Source organism: Ovis canadensis, chromosome 1 (genome assembly GCF_042477335.2).
Source record: "Ovis canadensis isolate MfBH-ARS-UI-01 breed Bighorn chromosome 1, ARS-UI_OviCan_v2, whole genome shotgun sequence".
In the NCBI taxonomy this organism is placed as follows: Eukaryota; Metazoa; Chordata; class Mammalia; order Artiodactyla; family Bovidae; genus Ovis; species Ovis canadensis.
The window spans coordinates 8,767,289-8,792,604 of NC_091245.1; the positions used below are offsets into that span (position 1 = coordinate 8,767,289).

Consider the following 25,316-nt stretch of genomic DNA (forward strand, 5'->3'; position numbering starts at 1 on the left):
TTTTTCTGAGGTCCTGGCTGGAAGGTCGCAGGCTGGTGACCTCTGGGGAAGACCCTGGCCACCACCGCAAACCCTAGGGGCTCAACCCAGCGCTGGGCGAGCTGTGGTTCCTGCCCTATTCCCCCATCCCCAGAATATAAACAGCCTGACACCCCTCCTAGTGGCCTGCAGAAGACATGCCCTTGCCCCACCGACCTCAGGCCTCAGCCCTGCCCAAGGACCTGCCAGCAGGACCTGCAGTTTGGGCCGCAGCCCGCCCCCCTGACACAGTGATGTGGGGGTGGGGTGGAGTAGAGAGTCAGGGCACTTGGCTGGTTTGTGACCTGGCCGCCCTCAGCTGACCACCCAGCTCTCAGGAGCCTGAGGCTCAGGGAAGGGCTGCCCAAGGAGAGGGTGACGGTGGCATCCTGGGCCAGCTGCCATCCCACCAGCCCCTTGATGCCTCTCGCTTTTGAGGGTGGCCCTTGGGGTCTCCTGGCCACAAGTGGGGCAGCCTGAGATTGTTGAGGGCTTGGGAATGGGTCCCGGAGTCAATATGCATGGGACCCGCGATGGCGCAGGGTCCGGCCGGTTCCTCCACTTCCCTGTGCAGGGGCAGCGTGCTCCCTAGGAGGGCTGCACCCCTCCCCTCAGCTTCTGGGGGATACACCTGGTCTGAGCATTTCCATCAGTGGGTGTGAGGGCAGGGGGCCCCTGAGAAGGCTGGCCGGACTCCCAAGTCTCCCTTCCGCCTGCTCCCCACACACTGGAGGGAGGCCCAGCCCAGGCCACTTGGAGAGAGCTTGTGACCTTCTGTCTCCCCTCCCTCCCAGGCTGGATCTTTGGCGAGCGTCTGCATGACCAGGAACGAGGCTGGTTCCCCAGCAACATGACCGAGGAGATCTTGAACCCCAAGATCCGGTCCCAGAACCTCAAGGAGTGTTTCCGTGTTCACAAGATGGACGATCCTCAGCGCAGCCAGAATAAAGACCGCAGGAAGCTGGGCAGCCGGAATCGGCAATGACCCCTGACCGCACCCCCCCAACACACACAGACACCCACCCCCCGCCTGGTGGAGGGATGTAGGCAGGAGCAAGGCCGGGCAGGCAGACCCCAGGGGACAGTGGAGGGACTCTGGGGGAAGGCCCCGCCTCCCCAGGCAGCCGGGTGTGGCCTGACCTCGGTGGGGGCGGTCTTTGCCGGAGTCGCTCCCACCCCCTCCCTGCCGCGTGGTTCGTGCTCTCGTGTCCTGGCCCCTCGCTCACCCACTGGAGAGAGGGTGCTGCCCACATCCCTCTGCTGCATTTGTAGATGAGAAATTGTATTTTAAACAGTATTACACCACCTCTTCTTCTGTCTCTTGGAGGGCAGACGATGGGCAGGCCCCAGGGCCCGCCCCTGGTACTGAGAGGCCCCAGACCCTGGGGTGCCCCGGGCCCAGGGCAAGTGCGAAGGCGAAGGTATCATGACTCCCTGCACGTGTCCTCTCCCCCGAAGCTGTTAGACTCGGCCAGGCGCACACGTGGACCACCCTGGCCTGATGCGCTTGATCAGCGGCCCTTGGTCTCCAGTTCAGAGGACCAGGAGACCATCTGGCCGCCTCTGCCCCCAAGCCTCCACCCGCCTCTGGCTGCACGGCTGGCCTCTGCCTCACGGCAGGCCTGCCAGAGCTTGGCTGAGGGCCCACGCCGCCTTTGGCTCCCTGACCGGCTGGATATAACTTGTTACCTGCCCCTTCAGGAGCCCTGGTGTCACAAAGGAATGACTTGGCCACTGCATCCTGTACGGGTTATGGTTCCGAGAAAAGCAAATATCATTTTTGGCTGCATTAAAAGAAGCATCATGTATAAAATAGAGGAAGGTCTCCTTTTTTTATTTCCCTGGTGCACACAGGAATGCCGTGTTTGGGTCTGGGCAAGGACAGAAGAGCCCCCCTCCCGGCCGTGGAGGCGGCCTGTCCAAGGAGACGGCGGAGGAGGCTGCCCCTGGAGGAGGAAGCAGCCAGGATGGGGCCTCAGGCTGGAAGTGGATCTGGACCTCCACTTGTGAGGGGCTCCACAAACAGAATAAGCTGTCTGAGGCGATGGGGGACATCCTCCTGCAGTGGGAGTGAGAAAGTGGGACCGAGGTACGGGAGGTGGTGTGGTCCCACGGAGGATCTGACCACCAGGCTGGAGACTTCGGCTTCCAATCCAGCCAGCCGCTGGTCCAGGGCACTTCTTTCCACCTCCAGAGGTGGTAGCCAGTTACCTGGAGGTTGCAGTGGGTCCTCGGGGCCACGGCCCTTCCCTCCCCCTACCCACCCCCAGTTCTGAGAATGGGGGAAGGCCTGGAAACCAACCCTGCCAGGGGCCACGCCCTCCTTGTCAGGATGCTGATCAGAAGCCCAGATTTAGATGGTTGGGGTTTTTGGGCCCTCAGACCCTTTGAGAACCTGATGAATCCCTGGAAGATTCAGACCCGTGCAACATGCTGGTCCAATTGGGGAGGGACCACCGGATCCCAGTGAGGGGCTGATGCTCTTGATACCTCCTTGCTGCAAACCCAGTGGGGCGGGGCGGGGAGGGGGGGTCTTCCTGCACCTGAGTTTCCTAGGAGTTGGGGAAAGGGGAGAGGGTCCATTTCTGAGCCCCATGCTGCTCTTGGGTGGGGGTGGGGGGTCGTTGGTCCTAGTCTTTATCCAGCTTTTGTTTTTGGAGCTGGGAGACAGCATAGTGACTTGTGTCATCTGCTCTAAGGAGGCTTTGTCTGCTGGAGGTTACGTGTAATAATTTATAAACAGTTTCATGAAAACCGGTCAGCAATGCAAGTCTTTTATAAGCCGAAACTCTGAAGCCATGACGTGTCTTGGGGAGTGTGAATGGGTACCACATACGGTCGGTCATCTGAGTATCCAGGTGGAGAAAACTGGCCGGAACAAGTGTGCTCAGGGACTCAGACAAACCAACGAGGCCAAGGTGGGTGCTAGAGATAATGGTGAAAAAAATAAGGAAAGAAGGATAGCTCCTCTCTCCAGCGCTCAGAAGAATCCTCTTGTGGCCCCAGTGTTAAACCATCCCTGGGGTTTGCAGACAGCCCCCCTACCCCAGGCCTTAGGGTCCTCACTCCAAGACTCAGTTCTAGCTTCTTTGCTGCTGCATCCAGAGCAGGTAAGCCACTATTACAAATCCCTCTCTAAATCACAAAGGTTAGGCTTCCTGGGAGGTATGGGAGACAGAGGGCCAGTCCAGGGAGCCAGTGCCAGGGCCAAGCTGGGAGACTTGCAGCTGGGAGGGTGCAGCGTCTGGGATCTAGCCCCCAAGATTTCAGGGCTGAAATGAGGAGGGTTGAGCTTGAAAGCCCTTTTTGTTTCCTAACAGCCGTCCCGCGTGGGGTTGTCTACTGTGCCAGAGGCTCGGCCACTGTTCCCTGGAACTCGACCGGCCAGGCGAGGAAGGCCGTCTGGGGCTTGCGTTGGGGAGCGGGGACAGGGGCCCATAGCACCCAGGCTTCACCGCGTGTCTCATTCGCTCCTGGGGGTCGAGGGGTCCCCAGGGATCCGGAGGGTGCGGGTCTGCGACTCAGACCCCATAGACAAGCGCCCCGGCTGCCGGAGTCTGAAGATGCCCCCCACCAACAAAATCACCAATCATCTGATTAGAAGCCGGGACGCCCGTGAGTTAGCGGACCCCGCTGGGACTCAGCGAGACCTCGAGAAGCAGGGCGGTGGGCACGGGGCTGGCCTTTGCCCTCTCCAGCCCTGGGGACCTCCCGCCGGTCCGCGCTCCCTCGCAGCGCTCCCTGACCCGCGGAGGGGTCGGTGGGAGGCAGGCGGCGGGCAGTCCGGGGTGGGGATGAGCAGGGGTCCCCGCCGGACTCGGGCCAGAGCGCGCCGCATGCCCGCTCCCGCACCCCGAAGGCCCCCGCACGCACCCGCGCGCCCGCGGGGGACCCGGCGCATGTGCACTCCCGCACGCGCCCCGCGAGCACGGCGACACCCCCGCACCCCACCCCGTTCGCCGACACACTCACGCGCAGACACAAGGAGACTCGGGGGGCGCGCACCTGGGGTGCCGCCGAGCCGCACCGCGGCCCCTTTATTCGCTTCAGGAGGCGGAAAACTTTCTCAGCGCGACCACCACGAGCGCCAGCACCACGCAGGTGGCCAGCAGGGCGGCGATGACGATGGCGGCGATGGCGCCGGGCCCCAGCGAGCCTGCGGAGGACGGGGCGAGGGGGCCGGGTCAGCCAGAGGCCCGCCGCCCCCCCCGCACCCTCCCCCCACCTCTCCTTCCGGCCCGACCCCCACCCCTGCACACCCACCCCCGCCCGCACTGCGACCCGCACCCGCGTCCAGTGTCAGCCAGAGGCCCGCCCCAACCTCTCCCCCCGGCCCGCCCCCACCCGTTTCCCCATCTCCGACCTCCCGCCCCCGCCCCCGCCCCCGCCCCCTACCCCTCCTCCTGGCCCGACCCCATTCCTGCTCCCAACCCCTATTCCTGCGCCCACCCCCACCTCCGCACCCGCACCCCAGTTCCGGCACCCACACCCGCCCCCGCCCCCGCCCCCCTACCCCTCCTCCTGGCCCGCCCCCGACTTCGCACCCCGCACCCGCACCCCGCCTCTGTTCCCGGCCCCGCCCTCCTACCCCTTCCTCCCGGGCCGCCCCCCACTCCTGTCCCCATCCCCTATTCCGCACCCCCACCTCCGCACCCCCACCTCCGCACCCCCCTCCCTGCCCCCGGCCCCGCCCTACTGCCCCTTCCTCCTGCCCCCCATCCTTTCCCCTCACCCCCCGCCCCCGCACACCGTGCCCCCGGCCCGCGCCCCCGCCCCTTACCCCTCAGTGTCCCGCCTCCGCCCCGCTTTCCCCACCTCCCGCCCCCGCCGTACCCCCGCCCTGGTCCAGGCGCTCCTGGGCGGTGCTGTCCTCGGGGCTCGGCGTGGCGGTGTGCGCGGGTGGGCCGCTGACTGCCGGCTCCCAGGCGGGGCTGGTGCTCTCCACGGGGTCTTCTCCTGACGGCAGCTCCGCGGGCTCGTTCCACAGGGTGGGCGCGGGCTCCTGCGGGCCCTCGGCTGCAAGGCCAAGGACAGGTGTAGTAGGTCCCCCAGGCTGTAGGTCCGATGAGACATCCCCGCCGTTGAACGACTGGAAGGGGTGCCTCGCGGTGCTTTGCCGGAGGCCGTGGGGGGGGGGGGTCCCACGTGTGGCCCTGGACCCCCTACTGGGGCCAGGCTGCCTCCCACCCAGGACGGGACAGGTTGATGTTGGCGGGGCCACCCACAGGAGAAAGCTGGGAGAACCGGGGGCTCCCAGGGAGCTTCAGGGCAGTAGGGACCATGTGGGGGAACAACAGTGGGGGGGCACGATGCTCCCCAGCAGGGCCTGCGGACCCCAGCTGAACTGCTGGGGGTCTGTGGGCCTGGGGCAGTGACACTTCTGAGGGGTCCTCTCCCCACACAGGGCAGCCTTCACTCTGGAAAGGGCGCCAGGACAGGGAAGCAATGTCCTGTCCAGAGACCAGGGACTCTGCCCACCGGGTGGTGAGGGGCAGCCGTCCTGGGAGGTGGAGAGGAAAGGCCCACCCCCACCCCTGGGCAGCCGGCCCTGCTTCTCCCTGACTGTAGCCCCAGGGCCTGGGGTCCCGCTCCCACACATGCCTCCACATGCCCCCCAATGTCTGAGGCTTAAAGCGCAAGAGCCACTGTAGCCGGAGGAGAAACCGTGATGCCCGGGCTTTGCTCTCTCCAGACCAGACAGGGGCAGAGGGCTGGGCAGGAGTGTCTGCGGAGCTTGTTCGGGAAGCTCCAGGAGACCCTCACCCCAACCCTGGCAGGGGCTGGATCAGTAGGGCAGCCTCTGGGCAGTGTTTTTTTTGCAGGACTCTTTCTTCGCTGGTAGGTCGCCAGGTTCAGGGTACACAGGGGCCCCCAGAGGGCAGGACGAGAGTCTGGCATGGGAACTCCAGCCCCACCCCCACCCCCACTGTGGCCCCAGACACCCCAGTCTTGCTCCCCCTTCAAGAATCCTAGCCTGAGGAGCTACACAGCAGCACCCCAGCCCTGGGCCCATCCAGCCTTCTCAGACCCCCAGTCAAGTTCAAGACCGGCTCCAGGCTTCCCACCCCAGCTGCTGAGTGATCTGGGTGTGATCCAGGGATGCTGGAGTGGGCTGAGTGGGCATCGCAACGCAGTGTCCCAGTGACACCAGCAGGGAACTGTGTGTCCCTGCTTCCGAGGAGACCGGGGCTAAGGGTAAACTTAGGTGGGCGTTGGCAGTTAAGTGCTCCTGGGGACTGAAGCCTCGGACAGCACAGTCACAGGTTGTACCTTCCCAGAAACTTCCCTGGCAGTTGTGGTTCAATCAATATAGCCCTGGTGCTGGTGGTTAACAATCCGGCTGTCAGTGCAGCAGATGCAAGAGACCCGGGTTCAATCCCTGGGTCGGGAAGATCCTCTGGAGAAGCAAATGGCAACCCACTCCAGTATTTTTGCCTGGAGAATCCCATGGACAGAGGAGCCTGGTGGGCTACAGTCTTTGGGGTTGCCAAAGAGTTGGACACGACTGAGCACTTAGCAGCAGCAGCAGCAGCAAGACAAGCCCTGGCTGGTCTCCCTGCCAGTTCCTGGGGCACCTTTCACTCTTGGGGCCTCCACCCCCGAGACCCGCGCCCACCCCCACCACCACTCCGGGCCCTGGGCACAGACAAGCCAGACCCACACCCTGCTTCCAGGCTCAGCACCTCCTGGAGAGGGGGTGCTCTGGGAAGACACAAAGGTATTTGCAGGGGTCTCTGCCAACAGTTTCCACTTGAGGCAAATCATGAGTGAACAGCCAAAGCCAAATTCCAGGACAGTCCTCAAATAACTAGGTCTTCAACAATATTAAGGTCGGGAGAGACAGAGAGTGAGGGGCTGTTCCGGATTAGAGACTGAGGAGTTCTGGCAACACAATGCAACGTGAGATCCTGGAGGGGCCTGTGGGGTCCACTGGCGAACCGTGAGCCAGGCTGCAGGGCAGGGAGGAGCACTGCAGCCTTGTGCACGTCTTGACTGGGGTAACTGACTCTGCTGTGTTAGAGAACACCCTTTTCTCAGAAGTATTTAGGGGCAAACGGGCACGGGGTCTGTAGCTTAACCATCAGATGGTTCAGCAGTTAGGTGAGCGAGTAGACAGAGACGGGAAGACAGACGAGAAAATATGGCAAAAAGTTGGTGGTCGGTGAATCCAGGAGAAGAGTCTACTGGAAAGGATTATTCCTGTAACTTTCCTGTAAACTTAAGATCTTTTCATGATAAAACCTTACAGGGTCCCCAGCTCCCCAGGCCCTGTCCCTGGCAGCCTCTCTCAGGCCTCGGCTGGATCAGTGGCGAGGCTCAGCTTGCAGGCAGGGACCACTATCATGCTCCCAGGCCTTGCCCCGGCCTGGGCCCCTTTTCTGAAACATCCCTGGCAAGGAGACCTCCTGGGGTGGAAGCTCCTCTCTCCAGGGCCCCAGCTGAGCTGCAGCGCTGGGGTCTGGGGGCCACCCTGCTCCAGCACCCACTTCAGTGACTTTCCTGTGACTCTCGGGGCTCCCTTGTCGCTGCCTGGAAGGGCTGAGGTCTGCCACCTGGCAGCTGCCTACAGAGGGCTCCATGCCTTTGGCATGCTTGCCTCGGGCTCCCCAGGGCTGAACAGAAAGGCCTGGGTCTGAGGTTGGATAGCATCACCGATTTAATGGACATGAACTTTGGGCAAACCCTGGAAGCCAGTGAGGGACAGGGAGGCCTGGCATGCTGCAGTCCATGGGGTCACAAAGAGTCAGACACGACTGAGCGACTGAGCAGGCCCTCGGGTCTAAGGCTCACAGACTGTGCGTCTCCCAGATAAACGGACAGGCCCCCTGGTTGCAGTTGCTCACCACACACCCAAGCCAGAGCAGCAGCCAGGCACCTCCCTGTCCCACCTCCAGCCAAAGCTCATCCCCAGCTGCCAGGCATCTGGCCCAGGGAAGCCTCCACAACTGGGCATCAGGCCCTGCCAAAATGGGTGGCATCAGAGGAACCAGCCCCTAGCTAAGTGAGAGGAGTGACAGGCCCCTCAGTGCCTGGAGAGCCGGGGCTCTCTCCCGAGAGCTGGCTGTCACTCTCTGCCCTCTGCCAGAGCCTGTGGGGGCCATCTCGGGGGGAGAAGGGGGCCCTCTGAGCAAGGTACTTGGGAGGCCCACCCAGCCCCTCTCCCTGTCTGCCCCTCCCCTGCAAAAGCCTGGACCCTTCCTGTTAGACACACCAGCCCAGGCGTAATGCACGCACCCCCACCCCCACCCACACACACCCTCCAAAACCCAGCCAGCTCTGAAGCTTGAGGGGCTGCCCCACTGGCTTCCAAATCAGAGAAAGAAAAGAAAGTGAAGTCATTCAGTCGTGTCCGACTCTTTGCAGTTCCATGGGCTGTAGCCTACCAGGCTTCTCCATCCATTGGGTTTTCCAGGCAAGAGTACTGGAGTGGGTTGCCATTTCCTTCTCCAGGGATCTTCCCCACCCAGGGATCAAACCCAGGTCTCTTGCATTGCAGGCAGATTCTTTACCAGCTGAGCCACAAGGGAAGCCCAAGAATACTGGAGTGGGTAGCGTATCCCTTCTCCAGCGGATCTTCCCGACCCAGGAATTAAACCCGGGTCTCCGGTATTGCAGGCGGATCCTTCACCAGCTGAGCTATGAGCCAAATCAGAGCGAAGTGAAAGTGAAAGTCACTTAGTCGTGTCCGACTCTTTGCGACCTCCATGGACTGTACAGTCCATGGAATTCTCTAGGCCAGAAAACTGGAGTGGGTAGCCTTTCCCTTTCTCCAGGGCATCTTCCCAACCCAGGGATTGAACCCAGGTCTTCCGGATTGCAGGCAGACGCTTTACCCTCTGAGCCATCAGGGAAGCCAAACCAGAGGTCTGGGTCCAAATCCGGCTCCATCACCCCGGGACCACAGCAGGCTGGCTCTTCCGCCGGCCTGCCCTCCCCGACCTGTGAATCGGGGGTTGGGCCGTGCCTCTCCCAGCCCTCCAAGTTGGTGACCATGCTGTCAAGACCATTGTCAGCTGCTGCCTCTGCCCCCCCCACCCCAGGCCTTTAGGGCCTGGGCAGCATGGCCCTGGCCCCTCTGTGGGCTCCGCGGCTGCCGCAGCTGACCATCACAGGAGACCCCCCACCCCGCAAGGCTGATCCGGGCTGCACGGACTCATCGGGGCCCCAGGCTCCTGGCCAGCCCAGGTGGGCATCCCCAAGGCACACACACATGGGCCAGAACCACAGCCTGAACTCAAGTCCCCAGCCCTCCCACCAAGGAGGTGCAGCTGCCAGGGAGAGGGGGCGGCCGTTTTCCTGTCCTCATCTGCTTGCCTCCGGGCTGTGCAGTTTGCTGGGGTGACAGGGGAGACAGCTCTGTCCCCCAAACCTACCCTTGTGGGGAGCCGGGAACAGGAGCACTTCTCCAGGGGGCTCCCCACTGCAGGCCCCATCTGAGGAGGGGGGAAGGTGGGACAGAAGTGCCAGGCAGCGGGGCTGGCATGAGGGCAGGTGTGGAGGCTGGGACCCAGAGGGGTAGGTGTGGAAGGCGGGCAGAGGTGCGATGTGAGGATGGAAGACGGTGGGGGGACAAGGACTGGTGTGAGCACATCCTGTGACTCTGCCGCTCTGGCTGGAGAAGCCAGAAGTGGGGGCCTTGTGACCTTGCCACAGGCCTGGGCACTGTGGGCTCCCCCTCCCTGCCCCAGCCCCAGCCCCACTGCCCCCAGCCGCCCTGCCTTTCGGTAAATAAGTTTGTTTAACGCTCACCCTGACCACTGGGCCCCGAGGCCAGGCGCCCGAGCTCACAGACGGCCTTTGTGCGGTCATGAAGGGCCTTTTCATCGGGGCCCTGGCCTCCCGCCCGTTCAACCTGGCTTGCTCCCTCCGCCGCAGTAGCTGTGGCCACAGGCGACCAGCAGGGAGGGTGGCAGGCCAGGCCTGGATCTCAGCCATGGGGCCACCCCAGCCTCCCTGCTTGGGACCGACCCCAGCCCAGAGAGCAAGCGGGCCAGGGGCCTGTCGGGCCAGGCGCACACCTGCTCTGAGCCTCTAGCCCGGGGGGGCAGCTAAGAGCCTCCCCGACACACTCCTGCCCTAACCATCAGGAGGAACAGCAGCCCTGCCGGAGCCCAGAGGCGCTGGGGTGGAGCTGGCTGGCCTGCTCCTGGGCAGGACCTGAGCAGGGGAGTCGGGAGGTGAGGCCAGGTGAGGTCCCCATGCCGCCCACCACGAGGCCGTGCCCGGCATTCCTGTGGCGGCAGAGGAAACCCACCCACCCGGGCTGTGTACGCCCCGTCCGACCAGGCACCTCTAGCCGGCAGCCTCAGCTGCAAGACCTTGCCTGCGTGGGCACCCAGGAATGGGACAGAAGCTGCCCACACGGGCCCCAGACTCAGGGACAGACAGGGCGCCAGCACCTTTGCCTCCACCCGCTTTGACCACCGGGCAGGAGAAGCCGTGTCACTGGGGGTGGGTGGGGCCCACGGGAGCCACGGAAAATGCCACCCTACTTTGGGTCACTTCCCCAGGGCCGCGGGCACCGTGCCAGGCCCCTGGCTCGCCCACCCAAAGGCAGGCGAGGCAAGGAGTGGGTTCTGCCGCGAGACTCCCCTGCACCCAGCAGAGGGGCTGGGGACGTTTCCACACATCCTCCCAACCTGTACTGAGGGCCACCAGCCGCCTGGCCCGGCCCGCGAGCCTGTGCGCCCGGGAGACCTACAGAGACTCTCCCGCCCGGGAGGCAGAGGTCCTGGGGTTATCACGGCCACACTGAAGGGGAGAGGTGCAGGGCGCCTAAGGAACAGCGAGGAGGACAGAACCAGAAGCAGAGCCAGCCTGCGAGCTGCTTCTAGGGCTTCTGGAGAGAGCCCGGGGACCCACGGGATCCTCATTGCCCCCCACCCCGTTTCCTCCTGGGTCTGTGCCTGAGTGCGTGGCTGCGGGAGTCACCCCAGGCCTCACCTCCTCTCGCGGCTCTCCCCAGCACACATCCACATGACGCCCAGATCTGCAGACGCCCCCCAAAACCCATGCTGCAGAGAGGGTCTCCAGCCCCCCACCACTGGTTTCTCCAGCCCCAGGACTCCCCACAGGAGCCCTGACACCCTGCCCTCCCGGTCACAGGAGAGGGCTTTCTTCCAGGAGAGAGACCACCTGGAAGCCTGTGCCTCTCAGGCTTTGCAGCCGGTCTGGGCCAGCCCCTCCCAGCGCAGGGCCCCACAGCTGTGTCCATACCGGGGCTCGGATCCCCGGGAACCCACCACTTCGAGGCTGGCGGGACTCTTCTCGCCAGACCCCAGATCCGGGCTGCTTTCAAGCCTCAGTGCGGGAGCGTCAGGCCAGCATCCTCCTGGTTTTACAGAGGGGTTTCTGGTCCTGTGCTCCCCACTGAAATGTTTTTCCTAGAATGGAGATAGTACCTTCTCAAAGGACACTTGAGAAAACCAGCGGGGAAGGGTCTGTAGGGCTTCAAAACGTAAATGGCAGAGCTCCGTGGACCTAACATCTGGGGCCCTCTGCCCATCAGCTGCTTGTCCTGTGCCTGGTGTCCCCTCCTGACTCCCACCCAGATTCTCAAGGCCTTCCTTCAGATTTTAGGGTGCTGGAGTGGCCCCCACCTCCCCTGGGCAGCTAAGGTCCCTGGCCCTGCTCCCCAAGTCACCATCCTGCTTCAGAGGTCACAGTCTCTGTGACGAACAAGTCCCAGAGGCCTCCGACACGTAGCTGCCAGCCTGTGTCCCAGAGGAGCCCTTCCCGGAACCATCCCAAATGGTCACCCCATCCCGGTGATTGGCTTTGCCCGGTGGGCCTTAAGGCGCTTCTTCGCCTCGGGAGGCCGGTAGCTGGGAGCACCCTTACCTGTGAGCACCGCAGGCGCCAGGACCCCGCAGAGGAGCAGCAGCACCATGCGCAGGGCCAGACAGGACGCCATCCTGGCCGGGGGGCACGCGTGGCCAGCGGGCGGGAGGCACCGAGGACTGAGCTGCTCAACTTCAGGGCAGAGGGAGCGAGGCATCAAAGGGCTGGGGAGGGTTTTCATCAATGCAAACTCTGTCCTCCTGGGACACCGTGCCCGCCCCCCACACATGAACGCGCACACACACACACACACACAGCCAAGCTCACAGAGCTGACTGCTTCCCTGAACTCTGGAGCAGCCCCACCCTCAGAGAGGGAAAGAGGAAATCGCTCTTTCCCTCTCTCCTCCTTCTCTCTCTCTCTCTGTCTCTCTCTCACACACGCATATGCACACACACACGCATGCACCTAGGCCACTGAGATTCTCAAACCTCCACGTGCAGAAGACTCACCCAGGGTGACTGACAGATGTAACGGCTCTAGCTCTCTTTCCCAGTGAGCCCAGGAATCTGCATTTCAGTGCTCAAGGCCCAGGCCTGAGCGACTGCCACCGTGGGCTGGCAGCACCGAGCAGGGCCAGGCTCTGCTCACATCTGGGCTCTGGACCCCTGGCAGGGAGCGGGTGCTCAACGGAGCTCGGTGTAGCCATGCTTCCAAAGCCGTTTCCAGCCAGCCTTCTAGCAGCTCTCCTCTCTCCGGAAAAACCCACGGCATTAAATGCCCTGGGTCCCTTCTTCCCGCTTTCTGTTCTCCCAGGTATCTGGGACTTGAAATACCACTCGTGTGTTCATGACATCCGTGTCCAGCCTGGGTCTGGCCCCGTCACCCGCCAGCTCCCGGAAGGCCCCAAGGGCATCTAATGAGTGTCTCCAACTTAGCATTGCCAAAACAAACCTGACGCCACTGCCTCCCCATCCCTGCTCAGTTAAATTCCAGCTCCCCACCTTCCAGATGTTCCAGCCACATAAAATTCATCAGCGGTCTTTTCCACTTACTCCCCACATCTAATCTCTCAGAAAGTACACGCTCCTACAGCAAACCCCTCGTGGTTCCCCACTACTTTTAGGATAAAAAGTCAAACTAAGGACTTATGTTCAGTCTGATGGCCTTGACAAAGTTCCTCCAGTACACCAAACTCCACTCTCCCTCAGGGCCTTTGCACTTGCTGTCCTCTCTCCCAGAAAGCAGTCTCTCAGCTCAGGACATAGCTACCTCCTTATCCCCACTCAGGTCTCAGCTCTGAGCAGTCAGTTCCCCACCCACTCATCACACTTCTTTAAATTTCTTCTTAGCATTTATATTTATGTGAAACTTTGCTGTCTCTTACTTTTGGGGGTGGGTAATTTTCTGAAGTGAAGGGCAAGTCGCTCAGTCACATCCAACGCTTTGCGACCCCATGGACTATATAGTCCATGGAATTCTCCAGGCCAGAATACTGGAGTGGATAGCCTTTCCCTTCACCAGGGTATCTTCCCGACCCAGGAATTGAACCGGGGTCTCCTGTGTTGCAGGTGGATTCTTTACCAACTGAGCTATCAGGGAAGCCCAGTGTCTCCACAGCAGTTTTTTGAGGAATGACCTAAATATTGTGAAGTACACAAATTTTATGCTTACAGCTTGATGGACTTTCATACACATATACACCTGTGTAAACACCACCCAGATAGATGCAGAAGGAGCAGGATTCCTCCTGCCCCTCCCTATCAGTGCCCTCACAGTGCTGATCTGTCTTCCCTTGTCATAGATTAGCTTTCCAGGCAGTGGAATCGTATGGCGTGAACGCTTATGTCTGGCTTTTGTTCAGTGTCCTGCGAGATTCATCCATATTGTTGCACGTAGCAGCGACTCATTCTTTCCCATTGCTGAATATGGCACTGCCGACTCAACGGACGTGAGTTTGAGCAAGCTCTGGGAGATGGTGAAGGACAGGGAAGCCTGTCCTTGGGGTTGCAAAGAGTCGGACATGACTGAGCAACAGAGCAATTCAGTTGCCACAAATTACCCATTCTTTTATCCATTTTTAAAGTATCAATTTGGGGTATTTCCAGGACTGAACTTCTACAAATATGGCTCCCATAGGTATTCTCATACCTACCTCTGGAGAACATGTACACTCATTTTTCTTGGTTATGTATCCAAAGATGGAAGATTGGATTTGACATATATACACTACCAGGCGTAAATTAGACAGCTAGTGGGGACCGAGCTCAGCTCGGAGCTCTGTGATGACCCAGAGGGGTGGGAGTGAGCGGGGTGGGAGGGAGGTTCAAGAGCAAGGGAATATATGTATGCATATGGCTGGTTCACTTCACTGTACAGCAGAAACTAACGTAACATTGTCAAGCGATTATATTCCAATTAAGAAAAAAAAAAAAAGAATTGCTAGGCTAGAGTACAATGTTTAGATTCTATAGAGGCTGCCGAGCCACTTTTCAGCACGTCCTCAGACTCATCGACAGTCTGAGTCCCAGTTCCGACATCCTCACCCGTACCTGGCACTGCAGGTCTCTTTATTTCCGGCCCTCCTGGTAGGTATGTTGTGGTGTCTCAAGTGTGGCTGCATTTTCATGACTAATAAAATTGAATACATTTTTATATTAATTTTTATTGACCGCAGGAATATATTCCTTTGTGAAAAGCTGTTCAATTTTTTTTGGGGGGGGGGCTGATATATTTTATTAGGGAGGCCAATCACTCTGAATTTTTTAGGTTGGTTTTTTGTGTGTGTGTGTGTGCACCCTGACAAAACTCCTTTGTCAGACATAGGTAATAGTGCCTTTAAATGAAGTGTCCATTGTCTGTCTGTCCCTACTCTGTGACTCTTAAGTCCTAGATAGCAAGCACTGGTTAGAGCATGCACTGGTGCAAAAGTAATTGCAGTTTTGCATTGTTGAACTTTGCCATCTGATATGGGAATAATTCTTAAATAAATGTGGTTATGTTATACATCATTTTAATACAAATTTCTTGCTTTATGTTTTTTTGCTAATGAATTATTACATGTTTATTTTATTTGTAGTTTAGACTATGGAAATGATGTTAGGCAAAAAGCAAATTCAAGCAATTTTCTTATTCTCATTCAAAATGGGTCACAAAGCAGCGGAGACAACTCACAACAACAGAAACACATTTGGCCCAGGAACTGCTGATGCATGTACAGTCCGGTGATGGTTCAAGAAGCTTTGCAAAGGAGAGGAGATCCTTGAAGATGAGCAGCCTAGTGGCTGGCCATCAGAAGTTGACACCAACTGAGAGCAATCATCGGAAGCCGATCCTCTTACAACTTCACGAGAAGTTGCTGAAGAATTCAACGTTGACCATTCTATGGATATTCAGCATTTGAAGCAAATTGGAAAGGTGAAAAAGCTGAATAAATGGGTGCCTCATAAGCTGACCATGAATCAAAAAAATCATTTGAAGTGTCATCTTCTACACAACAATGAACCATTTTTTGATTGGGTTGTGATGTGCAATGATTTTATACAACAAGCAGTGGCAACCAGCTCAGCGGTCAGACCAAGAGGCTCCAAAGCACTTCCCAAAGCCAAACTTTTATCAAAAAAAGGGTCAGGGTCACTGGTTGGTGGCCTGCGGCTGGTCTGATCCACTATAGCTTTCTGAATCCTGGAGAAACCACTACATCTGAGAAGTATGCTCAGCAAAGTGATGAGATGCACCGAAAACTGCAACGCCTGCAGCCAGCACTGATCAACAGAAAGAGCCCAATTCTTTGTGACAACGCCTGGCAGCACGCCGCACAACCAACATTTCAAAAGCTGAATGAATCGGGCTACAAAGTTTAACTTCATCTGCCATATTCACCAACTGACTACCACTTCTTCCAGCACCTCAACAACTTTTTGCAGGGAAAATGCTTCCACAACCAGCAGGACATAGAAAATGCTTTCTAAGAGTTCACTGAATCCTGAAGCATGGATTTTTTTTTTTTTTACTATAGGAGTAAACAAATTTATTTTCTCATTGGCCCAACTATGTTGATTGTAATGGTTCCTATTTTGATTAATAAAGTTTGAGCCTAGTCATAATAATTTAAAATCCAGGACCCAAAACGGCAATTCCTTTTGCACCAACCTAATAGAACCTAGTGAGGCTCCCAGGTGGCGCTAGTGGTAAAGAACCTGCCTACCAATGCAGGAGACATAGGAGACACTGGTTTGATCCCTGGGTTGAGGAGATCCCCTGGAGGAAGAAATGGCAACCCACTCCAGTATTCTTGCCTGGAGAATCCCATGGACAAAGGACCCTGGTGGGCTACAGTCCATGGGGTCGCAAGAGTCAGACACGACTTAGCGACTAAACCACCACCACTGTCTGACTTGCTCACTCATTTTTTTGTGCTGCTCATTTGCTCTGTCTCCTGTCCTCACCTTTCTATGCCCTATAGCAGAGCCAGGTCCGCAGGTCACACTCCTGAGAGATTCTTGCCTGTGAGCAGTTCCAGTGGAGGCACTGGTAGGAGATGAAAGGTGGGAGCGGAGAAGTGACTCTCTTTCTGATTCCGATTTCTCAGAGCGTCTCTGGTGGCAGCAGCACTGGATGCAGAAACGTCAGTAACACACAGGTGCTGAGGACTGCAGGGGTAGCCTCGGAAGCCTGGAGGTGCCGGCTCCAGGATCCTTGTCAGGCGGCTGCATTCAGGCCCTTGGTGGACAGTGCTCTGGCCTGTGATTGTTCTTTCTGCTCCTCCAGCCTAGGCGGGTGTCAGTTTCTGAGCTGAGTTACTCATTTGGGTTGCCTTACCCTCCCTCTTTCGTTTCTTCAGTCCTTTCAACATCTTTGCAACAAATTCCTCCATTAAGTCTCTTCTGTTTGAAATACCTACAGTGAACTCTGTGTCCTAGTCAGACTCTGACCAATGCAGTGCTTGGCACTTGAAATGGTTCCCCAGAAACTGACCCTTAAAGATATGCTTCCCAATTTGACTTGCCACCCTGTTTGAGCTTGAGCTCACTGCCAGTGGAAAACGAGATCTGATAACACATGGCGTAGCCTATATTAAGACCTGGGGCTGTTTAGCATGAAGCGCCTATTCAAGACAAGGCTTGAAGGATCAGGTAGATGCTCTTTAGTGGTGATGATCAAGAGGATAATGAAGTGAACTGGCTACTTTTTACTGCTTTGGGTGCTTAAAGAAAAGCTCATGGCTTTCAATTTGAAGGTCAAGGCATGATCAAAGACCTGGAGCACTTCTATGACAATCTTTTAATACTCTCTTATTTCTTATAGATACAGAGCTTAATTGGCAGCAGACCAGGCCCTGAATTTGTGTGGCTTGCAGTATCACAATCTGAATCCACAACTGTGTCAGTTTTTTTCAGGTGAAATTCATGGTACTGATTGGGAATGGTGAGCCCTTGAGATCTGGGATGGGGGCATTGGGATAAACTCAGATTGGAGAATCTTCCACTCACAAGTCCTCGGGCCTCCTCTACAGAAGCAGCAGGCTCCTTAGAGAAACGGCTAGTTTCAAATCTAGAGACTTTAAGTGAGGAGCCTAGAATATCTCATGCCAAAGTAAGAAAGTGATCAAAGGATGATAGAGATATGGCAAAAGGAGGGGCTCCTTGGAGGGGCTCCAAATGGGCCACTTGTGCACAAGAAATAGTGTCAGATTATACCCTACAGTGTGTGCGTGTGTGTGTGTGTGTGTGTGTGTGTAAAGTTCTTCCTTATAGTAGAATGTTAATCAGTTCAGTCCCTCAGTCGTGTCCAACTCTTTGCAATCCCATGGACTGCAGCACACCAGGCCTCCCTGTCCATCACCAACTCCCGGAGTTTACTCAAATTCATGTCCAATGCTAATAAAGTATAAGAAAGCCTGGCAAGCCCTAGTTGTTCAAGCCAAGAATCACCAATGACTACTAAAACTAGTGGATCAAAGATTGATGAGAACTGGCTATTTAGGCTCGAAGTATCTCCCATAAAGAGAAAAGTCGTTACAGTGGAGAAACCTGGCAGACATCATCTTTAAGTAATTAAAGTTACTGACATCAGGTGCCTCCTGATATGATACATCAAGGACAGACATAATATCATTTCTGTTGTAATACTGCCCAATTGCATAATATGAATTAAATCATGAGAAAGTACCAAATGAAATTTAAGTGCATTCTACAAAATAATTGTCCCTTAAAAAATTCCAAGGTATGAAAGAGAAACTGTTCCAGATTAGAGGAGACTCAAGAAATGAAATCCCGTGGACAGAGGAGCCTGGTGGGCTACAGTCCATGGGGTCGCAAGTCACACATGACTTAGCTACTAAAGCACCACCAAGAAATATGACATCTAAACACAAAAACCAATCACGATGGCATCCTGACCTCTTCATATTTTTCCTTACAGAAGACATTAGTGGAGCAATTGGTGACATATGAGGGAATTCTTGATATTAACAGTATCAAGTACTCTATTTTCTAATTTTAATCATTGTATTGTGGTTATGTAACAAAATGTCCTTGTTTCAAGGAAACACAGTCTGAAATGTTTAGGGGTAAAGCACATAACGTCTACAAGCTTGCTTTCAAATGATTCGTAAAATACAGTTACCGAGAGTCATTATTGAGGGGGTAGCTCTAGAGGTGTGGGTAAATGTTGCAGCTGGAGAATCTGGATGAAAGATATGTCGGAGTTCTTTCTACTGTTCTTACAAGTTTTAAGCCTGAAATTATTCAAAATAAAAATTCCCCCTTCTCCTCAAAAAGAATCACTTTATTTCAACAACTGATGAAATAATAGACCTAGGCAATGATCATCAATGAACGTTAAAACTGCTACACAAAAGACCAATAGAACTTTTATAATGGATCATAGCAACAGGATTAACTGATGAAATCTGACAAAACTAAAAATGGGACAACCAGACAATGCTGCCTGTGATACCACAGGATGAATGCCAATTAACTATTCTTGAGGGGGAGAGGAGAATCTGAAGCTAGCTAAGTTTCTAGACCTACCAGTTTACAGAAACTGTGGGGGAGATAAACAAATTGACACCATAAATACGCTCCTTGCTGGATCCATATTATGGGGGTTCTGTGGGTAAATGATCTTTTTGTTTTCAAAAATTTTTTTGATGGGAAGCTGGTTAGACTAAAAGAGACTTAAAACTTAGCAATCAAATGTGATCCATGAACCTGATTTTGATTTTGACTCAAACTTTCGTAAAAAGACACTTCTGAGATAACCTGAAAAAAATAATATACAGACTGTGTTTAGATATTAAGAATTACTCATATCATGAATGTGGTATCGGCATGAGCTTTTTTAAAGGTATGTTACAATATGCACTGAAACATGTTATGAGTGACTCAATATAGCCAGGATTTGTTTTAAAATATTCTAAAGGGAAAAGAAAACATGAGATTAAAAAATAATTGGTAAAATGGTAGGAGTTTGTTACATTAGTTGTTAGGACAATGTTTGTGTCCTCTCAGATTTATGTGCTGGAAGCCCTAATCCCAGTGTGATGGAATTCAGAGGTGGGGCCTTTGGGAGGTGATTAGATTAGGTCATGAAGGTGGGATCCTCGTGTTGGGGTAAAAAGATGATTTTTAAGAGATAGAAAGGTGGGATAGAGAGAGAGAGACATGGGATCTCTCTCTGCCACGTGAGGACATAGCAAGAAGACGGCCCCCTGTAAGCCAGGAGGATGATTCTTAGTGGACACGGGCTCTGTCAGCACCAAGCTTGTGGGGCTTCCCAGCTCAGACCGAAGCACGAGCCTACATCAATGTCTCCCTACATCTTTTTCAATTAAAAAGAAAAAAGCTGAACTCAGGCAAGTTAGGCATCTTCCTTCCAGTTGACAAAGACTTGGCAGTGTTCCCAAAAGAGCTCCTCAAGGGGGATGACTGAGGAGGGAGGTGCACTCCCGTCTGCCTCACCCACTCCCTCCTGCCTGCAAGGCAGGCATGAGGGTGTGGGGCTCCAGAGGCCACCGCGGAGCACGAGTGACCTTGAGAAAGGAAGCCACAATCAGGATGGTGAACCAGAAAGACCCTGGGCTCCTGAGCTAGAGCAGCCTTGGAAGGACCACCTCCAGACTTCACTCGAGACCTCATCTCGTTTAAGTCCTTGTTACGCTGTGGCTGCTGTTCATTCGCTAAGTCGTGTCCAGCTCTTCAACCCCATGGACTGCAGTGCTCCAGGCTTCTCTGTCCTTCACCGTCTCTGGGAGTTTGTTCAAACTCGTGTCCGTTGTGTTGATGATGCCATCCAACCATCTCATCCTCTGTCTCCCCCTTCTTCTCCTGCCCTCAATCTTTCTTAGCATCAGGGTCTTTTCCAATAGGTCCAAACTTAATGGTGACCTACTGACCTTTAGGGCTATTTTTCATGTTAAAGGAGGCCCTTCAAAGGAAAAATGAATCTCCTATCAAGGCAAACTAACGTGCACTCGTAGATTTAGAGGGACAGGTAAACAACCTTTAAGAAATGAGGTCTCTGCTTAAGACCAGCTGGACTAAGTATTAGAACTGTGGTGTCCCATCCCTGGGACGTCACTTTGCCACCAATGAAACAGGAAGCGAGGGCAGCTGTCAGGCTGCAGTTAGGGAAGAGCCCGCTTCTCTCGCATCCCAACATCTGTGCGCTGTTTCTCCCACACACTGAACCCATAATGTTATTTTAGCTGCAAGACATTGCCACCAATGAATCCTTGGAGGGCAACTGTTCTCTCAGAGGCTCCAGGTGCCCTGTCCAGAACCACCACCATCAGAAGCTGTGTGGGTGCATCACACTCAGGGCATTCGACATCTGCAAAACTACCACCACCCGCCTGGCTGCCTGAAGGTTCCCAGGCTCTCCACGCTCCCAGCAAGCACCGCGGCTCCTTCATCTGGAACTGCCTGCACTGAAGCAGGGTCAGGGTCACACTCTGGAGCTGAACTTCTTTTCGTTCCCAAAAAAACCCATCCATTCTGAGGACAATTTCCATTTGGAAGGTGCTCTCAGCTGCACCTACTTGATTAAGAATGTGCATGCCTATTGCTCTTTTAACGAAGCTCAACTTACCTCACGAGAAGCACAGGAGAGAACCAGCTTCATCTCACAGCAGGACCATACAGACTTTTTAATATATAATGCAGAGCGGGTATTTTGTAAAAAGTACGTTCCAAATTCTTCAGCGGATCAATGTAAGACAGTGTGCATAAAATGGCACACACACTATACACGTGTGTGTATACATGTACACGTGTTGTATATACAGCTCCCTGAAAGAGAAATGGGCTTCCCTGGTGGCTCAGATGGTAAAGATTCTACCTGCAATATAAGCTGCTGGCGTTCAATCCCTGGGTTGGGAAGATTCCCTGCAGAAGGGAATGGCAACCCACTCCAGTATTCCTGCCTAGAGAATCCATCAAGGACAGAGGAGCCTGATGGGCTACAGTCTATGAGCTCACAGAGTCAGACACAACTAAGCAACTAACACACACACACACAAAAGAGAAATAATTGTCTAAAATGAAGCCTAAAGTTAGCCAGGATGGGTAGAGAGTTTGGGGGAGAGTGGATACATGCATACAAAGGGCTGAGTTCTGTTGCTGTCCACTGAAATTATCACAACATTGTTAACAGCATGCATTCCAATATGAAATAAAAAGTTAGATAAAACCTTTAGGCAAACCATTCAGTATCACAGTAATCCAAGTCTATGCCCCAACCACTAATGCCAAAGAAACTGAAATTGAATGGTTCTATGATGACCTCACCCTTATGGAAGAAAGTGAAGAGGAACTAAAAAGCCTCTTGATGAAAGTGCTAAAGAGGACAGTGAAAAAGTTGGCTTAATGCTCAACATTCAGAAAACAAAGATCATGGCATCGGGTCCCATCACTTCATGGGAAATAGATGGGGTAACAGTGGAAACAGTGTCAGACTTTATTTTTTTGGGCTCCAAAATCACTGCAGATGGTGATTGCAGCCATGAAATTAAAAGACGCTTACTTCCTTGGAAGGAAAGTTATGACCAACCTAGATAGCATATTCAAAAGCAGAGATATTGTTTTGCCAACAAAGCTCCGTCTAGTCAAGGCTATGGTTTTTCCAGTGGTCATGTATGGATGTGAGAGTTGGACTGCAAGGAGATCCAACCAGTCCATCCTAAAGGAGACCAGTCCCGGGTCTTCACTGGAAGGAATGATGCTGAGGCTGAAACTCCAATACTTTGGTCACCTCACGCGAAGAGTTGACCCATTGGAAAAGACCCTTATGCTGGGAGGGATTGGGGGCAGGAGGAGAAGGGGATGACAGAGGATGAGATGGCTGGATGGCATCACCGACTTGATGCACATGAGTTTGGGTGAACTCTGGGAGTTGGTGATGGACAGGGAGGCCTGGCGTGCTGCGATTCATGGGGTCGCAAAGAGTCAGACACAATTGAACGACCGAACTGATGATGACCTCAAGATCTTCTAGAACTAACAGAAAAAAAAAAAAATGTCCTTTTCATCATATGGGACTGGAATGCAAAGTAGGAAGTCAAGAGATACCTGGGGTAACAGGCAAGTTTGGCCTTGGAGAACAAAATGAAGCAGAGCAAAGGTTAACAAGAGTTTTCCCAGGAGAATGCACTGGTCGTAGCAAACAGCCTCTTACAACAACCCAAGAGAAGACTCTACACATGGACATCACCAGATGGGTCAGTACCGAGACCCGATTATATTCTTTGCAGTAGAAGATGGAGAAGCTCTATACAGTCAGCAAGACCAGGAGCTGATTGTGGCTCAGATCATGAACTCCTTACTGCAAAATTCAGACTTAAATTGAAGTGGGGAAAACCACCAGACCATTCAGGTATGACCTAAAAATCAAATTCCTTACGGTTATACAGTGCAAGTGACAAGATTCAAGGGATTAGATCTGATAGAGTGCCTGAAGAACTATGAACGGAGGTTTGTGACATTGTACAGACCACTCCCAAGAAAAAGAAAGGCAAACAGTCAAAATGGTTGTCTGAGGAGGATTTACAAATTGCTGAGAAAAGAAGAGAAGCTAAGGCAAAGGAGAAAGGAAAGATATATCCATCTGAATGCAGAGTTCCAAAGAATAGCAAGGAGAAATAAGAAAGCTTTCCTCAGTGTCTCACTCAGTTGTGTCCGACTCTTTGCGACCCCATGGACTATACAGTCCATGGAATTCTCTAGGCCAGAATACTGGAGTGGATAGCCTTTCCCTTCTCCAGGGGATCTTCCCAACCCAGGAATTGAACTGAGGTCTCCTGCATTGCATGTAGATTCTTTACCAACTGAGCTATCAGGGAAGCCTTTCCTCAGTGATCAGTGCAAAGAAATAGAGGAAAACAACAAATTGGGAAAGACTAGAGATCTCTTCAAGAAAATTAGAGATACCAAGGGAACATTTCCTACAAAGATGGGCACAATAAAGGATAGAAATGGTATGGACCTAACAGAAGTGGAAGATATTAAGAAGAGGTGGCAAGAATACACAAAAGAACTAAACAAAAAAGATCTTCGTGACCCAGATAACCACAATAGTGTGATCACTCACCGAGAGCCAGACATCCTGGAGTGTGAAGTGAGCCCCAGGAAGCATCACTACGAACAAACCTCGTGGAGGTGACGGAGCTCCAGCTGAGCTGTTCCAAATCCTGAAAGATGACGCTGTGAAAGTGCTGCACTCAATATGCCAGAAAAATTGGAAAACTCAGCAGTGGCCACAGGACTGGAAAAGGTCAGTTTTCATCCCAATCCCTAAGAAAGGCAATGCCAAAGAATGCTCAAACTACTGCACGACTGCACTCATCTCACACGCTAGCAAAATTCTCTAAACCAGGCTTCAACAGTGCATGAACCAAGAACTTGCAGATGTTCAAGCTGGTTTTAGAAAAGGCAGAGGAACCAGAGATCAAATTGCCAACATTCGCTGGATCATCAAAAAGGCAAGAGTTCCAGAAAAACATCTACTTCTGCCTTACTGACTACACCAAAGCCTTTGACTGTGTGGATCACAACTGTGGGAAATTCTTAAAGAGGCAGGAATACCAGACCATCTGACTTGCCTCCTGAGAAATCTGTATGCAGGTCACGAAGCAACAGAACCAGACATGGAACAGTGGACTGGTCCAAATTGGGAAAGGCTGTATATTGTCACTTTTATTTAATTTATATGCAGAGTACTTCATACAAAATGCCAGGCTGGATGAAGCACAAGCTGGAATTGAGATTGCTGGGAGAAATATCAATAACCTCAGATATGCAGATGACACCACCCTTATGACAGAAAGCAAAGAGGAACTGAAGAGCCTCTTGATGAAGGTGTAAGAGGAAAGTGAAAAAGCTGGCTAAAAATTCAATGTTCAAAAAATGAAGATCGTGGTGTCTGGTCCCATCCCTTCATGGCAAATAGATGGGGAAACAGTGGAAACAGTGAGAGACTATTTTCTTGGGCTCCAAAATCACTGCTATGGTGAGTGCAGCCATGAAATTAAAAGACACTTGCTCCTTGGAAGAAAAGCTATGACCAGCCTAGACAGCATATTAAAAAGCAGAGACATTACTTTGCCAACAAAGGTCTGTCTAGTCAAGGCTATGGTTTTTCCAGTGGTCATGTATGGATGTGAGTTGGACCATAAAGAAAGCTGGGCACCAAAGAATTGATGCTTTTGAACTGTGGTGTTGGAGAAGACTCTTGAGAGTCCCTTGGACTGCAAGATCCAACCAATCCATCCTAAAGATCAGTCCTGGGTGTTCATTGGAAGGACTGATGTTGAAGCTGAAACTCCAATACTTTGGCCACCTGATACGAAGAGCTGACTCATTTGAAAAGACCCTGATGCTGGGAAGACTGAAGGTAGAAGGGGACGACAGAGGACAAGATGGTTGGATGGCATCACCGACTAGATGGACATGAGTTTGAGCGAGTTCTGGGAGCCGGTGATGGACAGGGAAACCTGGCACACTGCAATCCACGGGGTTGCAAAGGGTCGGACACTACTGGGCAACTGAACTGACCATTATATTGAAATTAAGAAAAGAGCTTTCAACTCAGAGCCAGTGAAGAGTTCAAGCTCCTTGGTGTATACACAGAACCTTGTCTTGTGAAGATGATTCCCATTTGCTTGCTCGTCTAGAATGACCTGACCACTCATTCCAGTTCCCAAACCCCTGAACCTGAATGGCTTGTGACTACCTTGACAGAATAAAGTATCAGAGAAAGTCAGAAGAGATGAGGCAGCCTCTGCCCCATGGGTGGGAGTCAGCGGCCGAACAAGCAGCCCACCTACCTGCAGCCACCACCACAGACAGCTCCTCCAGCCACTGACCCAGCAGAGTGCCCAGCTGACAACTGCCAGCATCAACCACTCACCATTCACAAGAGTGAGCCATTGTGTTGGCCAACCCAACAGAACCTTCCCAAGATCGCAGCCCCTGCTGACATCTGAACAAGACCAGAGGAGAACCATGGAAGAACTGTCC

At 53.9% G+C, this 25,316-nt stretch overlaps 2 protein-coding genes across 7 annotated transcripts in view; one reads left to right on the forward strand and one right to left on the reverse strand.

Moving 5' to 3' along the window:
• Nucleotides 1–1,831, forward strand: part of NGEF (neuronal guanine nucleotide exchange factor) — a 127,296-nt gene extending 125,465 nt beyond the window's left edge. For all 6 annotated transcript variants that reach the window (XM_069585153.1, XM_069585129.1, XM_069585162.1 and 3 more), the window contains one exon: nucleotides 813–1,831. In XM_069585153.1, coding sequence (XP_069441254.1) covers nucleotides 813–1,003 — 191 coding nt within the window. In that variant the 3' untranslated portion in view covers nucleotides 1,004–1,831. The remainder of the gene's footprint in view (nucleotides 1–812) is intronic.
• A 2,233-nt stretch (nucleotides 1,832–4,064) lies between these two features.
• SNORC (secondary ossification center associated regulator of chondrocyte maturation) lies at nucleotides 4,065–12,048 on the reverse strand. Its single transcript, XM_069569768.1, has 3 exons — nucleotides 11,860–12,048; nucleotides 4,852–5,034; nucleotides 4,065–4,174 (listed from the first exon to the last, which is right to left on the reverse strand). The coding sequence occupies exons 1-3, from the start codon at nucleotides 12,038–12,040 to the stop codon at nucleotides 4,065–4,067; spliced, it is 474 nt and encodes a 157-aa protein (XP_069425869.1). The 5' UTR covers nucleotides 12,041–12,048.
• Between the last annotated feature and the right edge of the window lie 13,268 nt (nucleotides 12,049–25,316).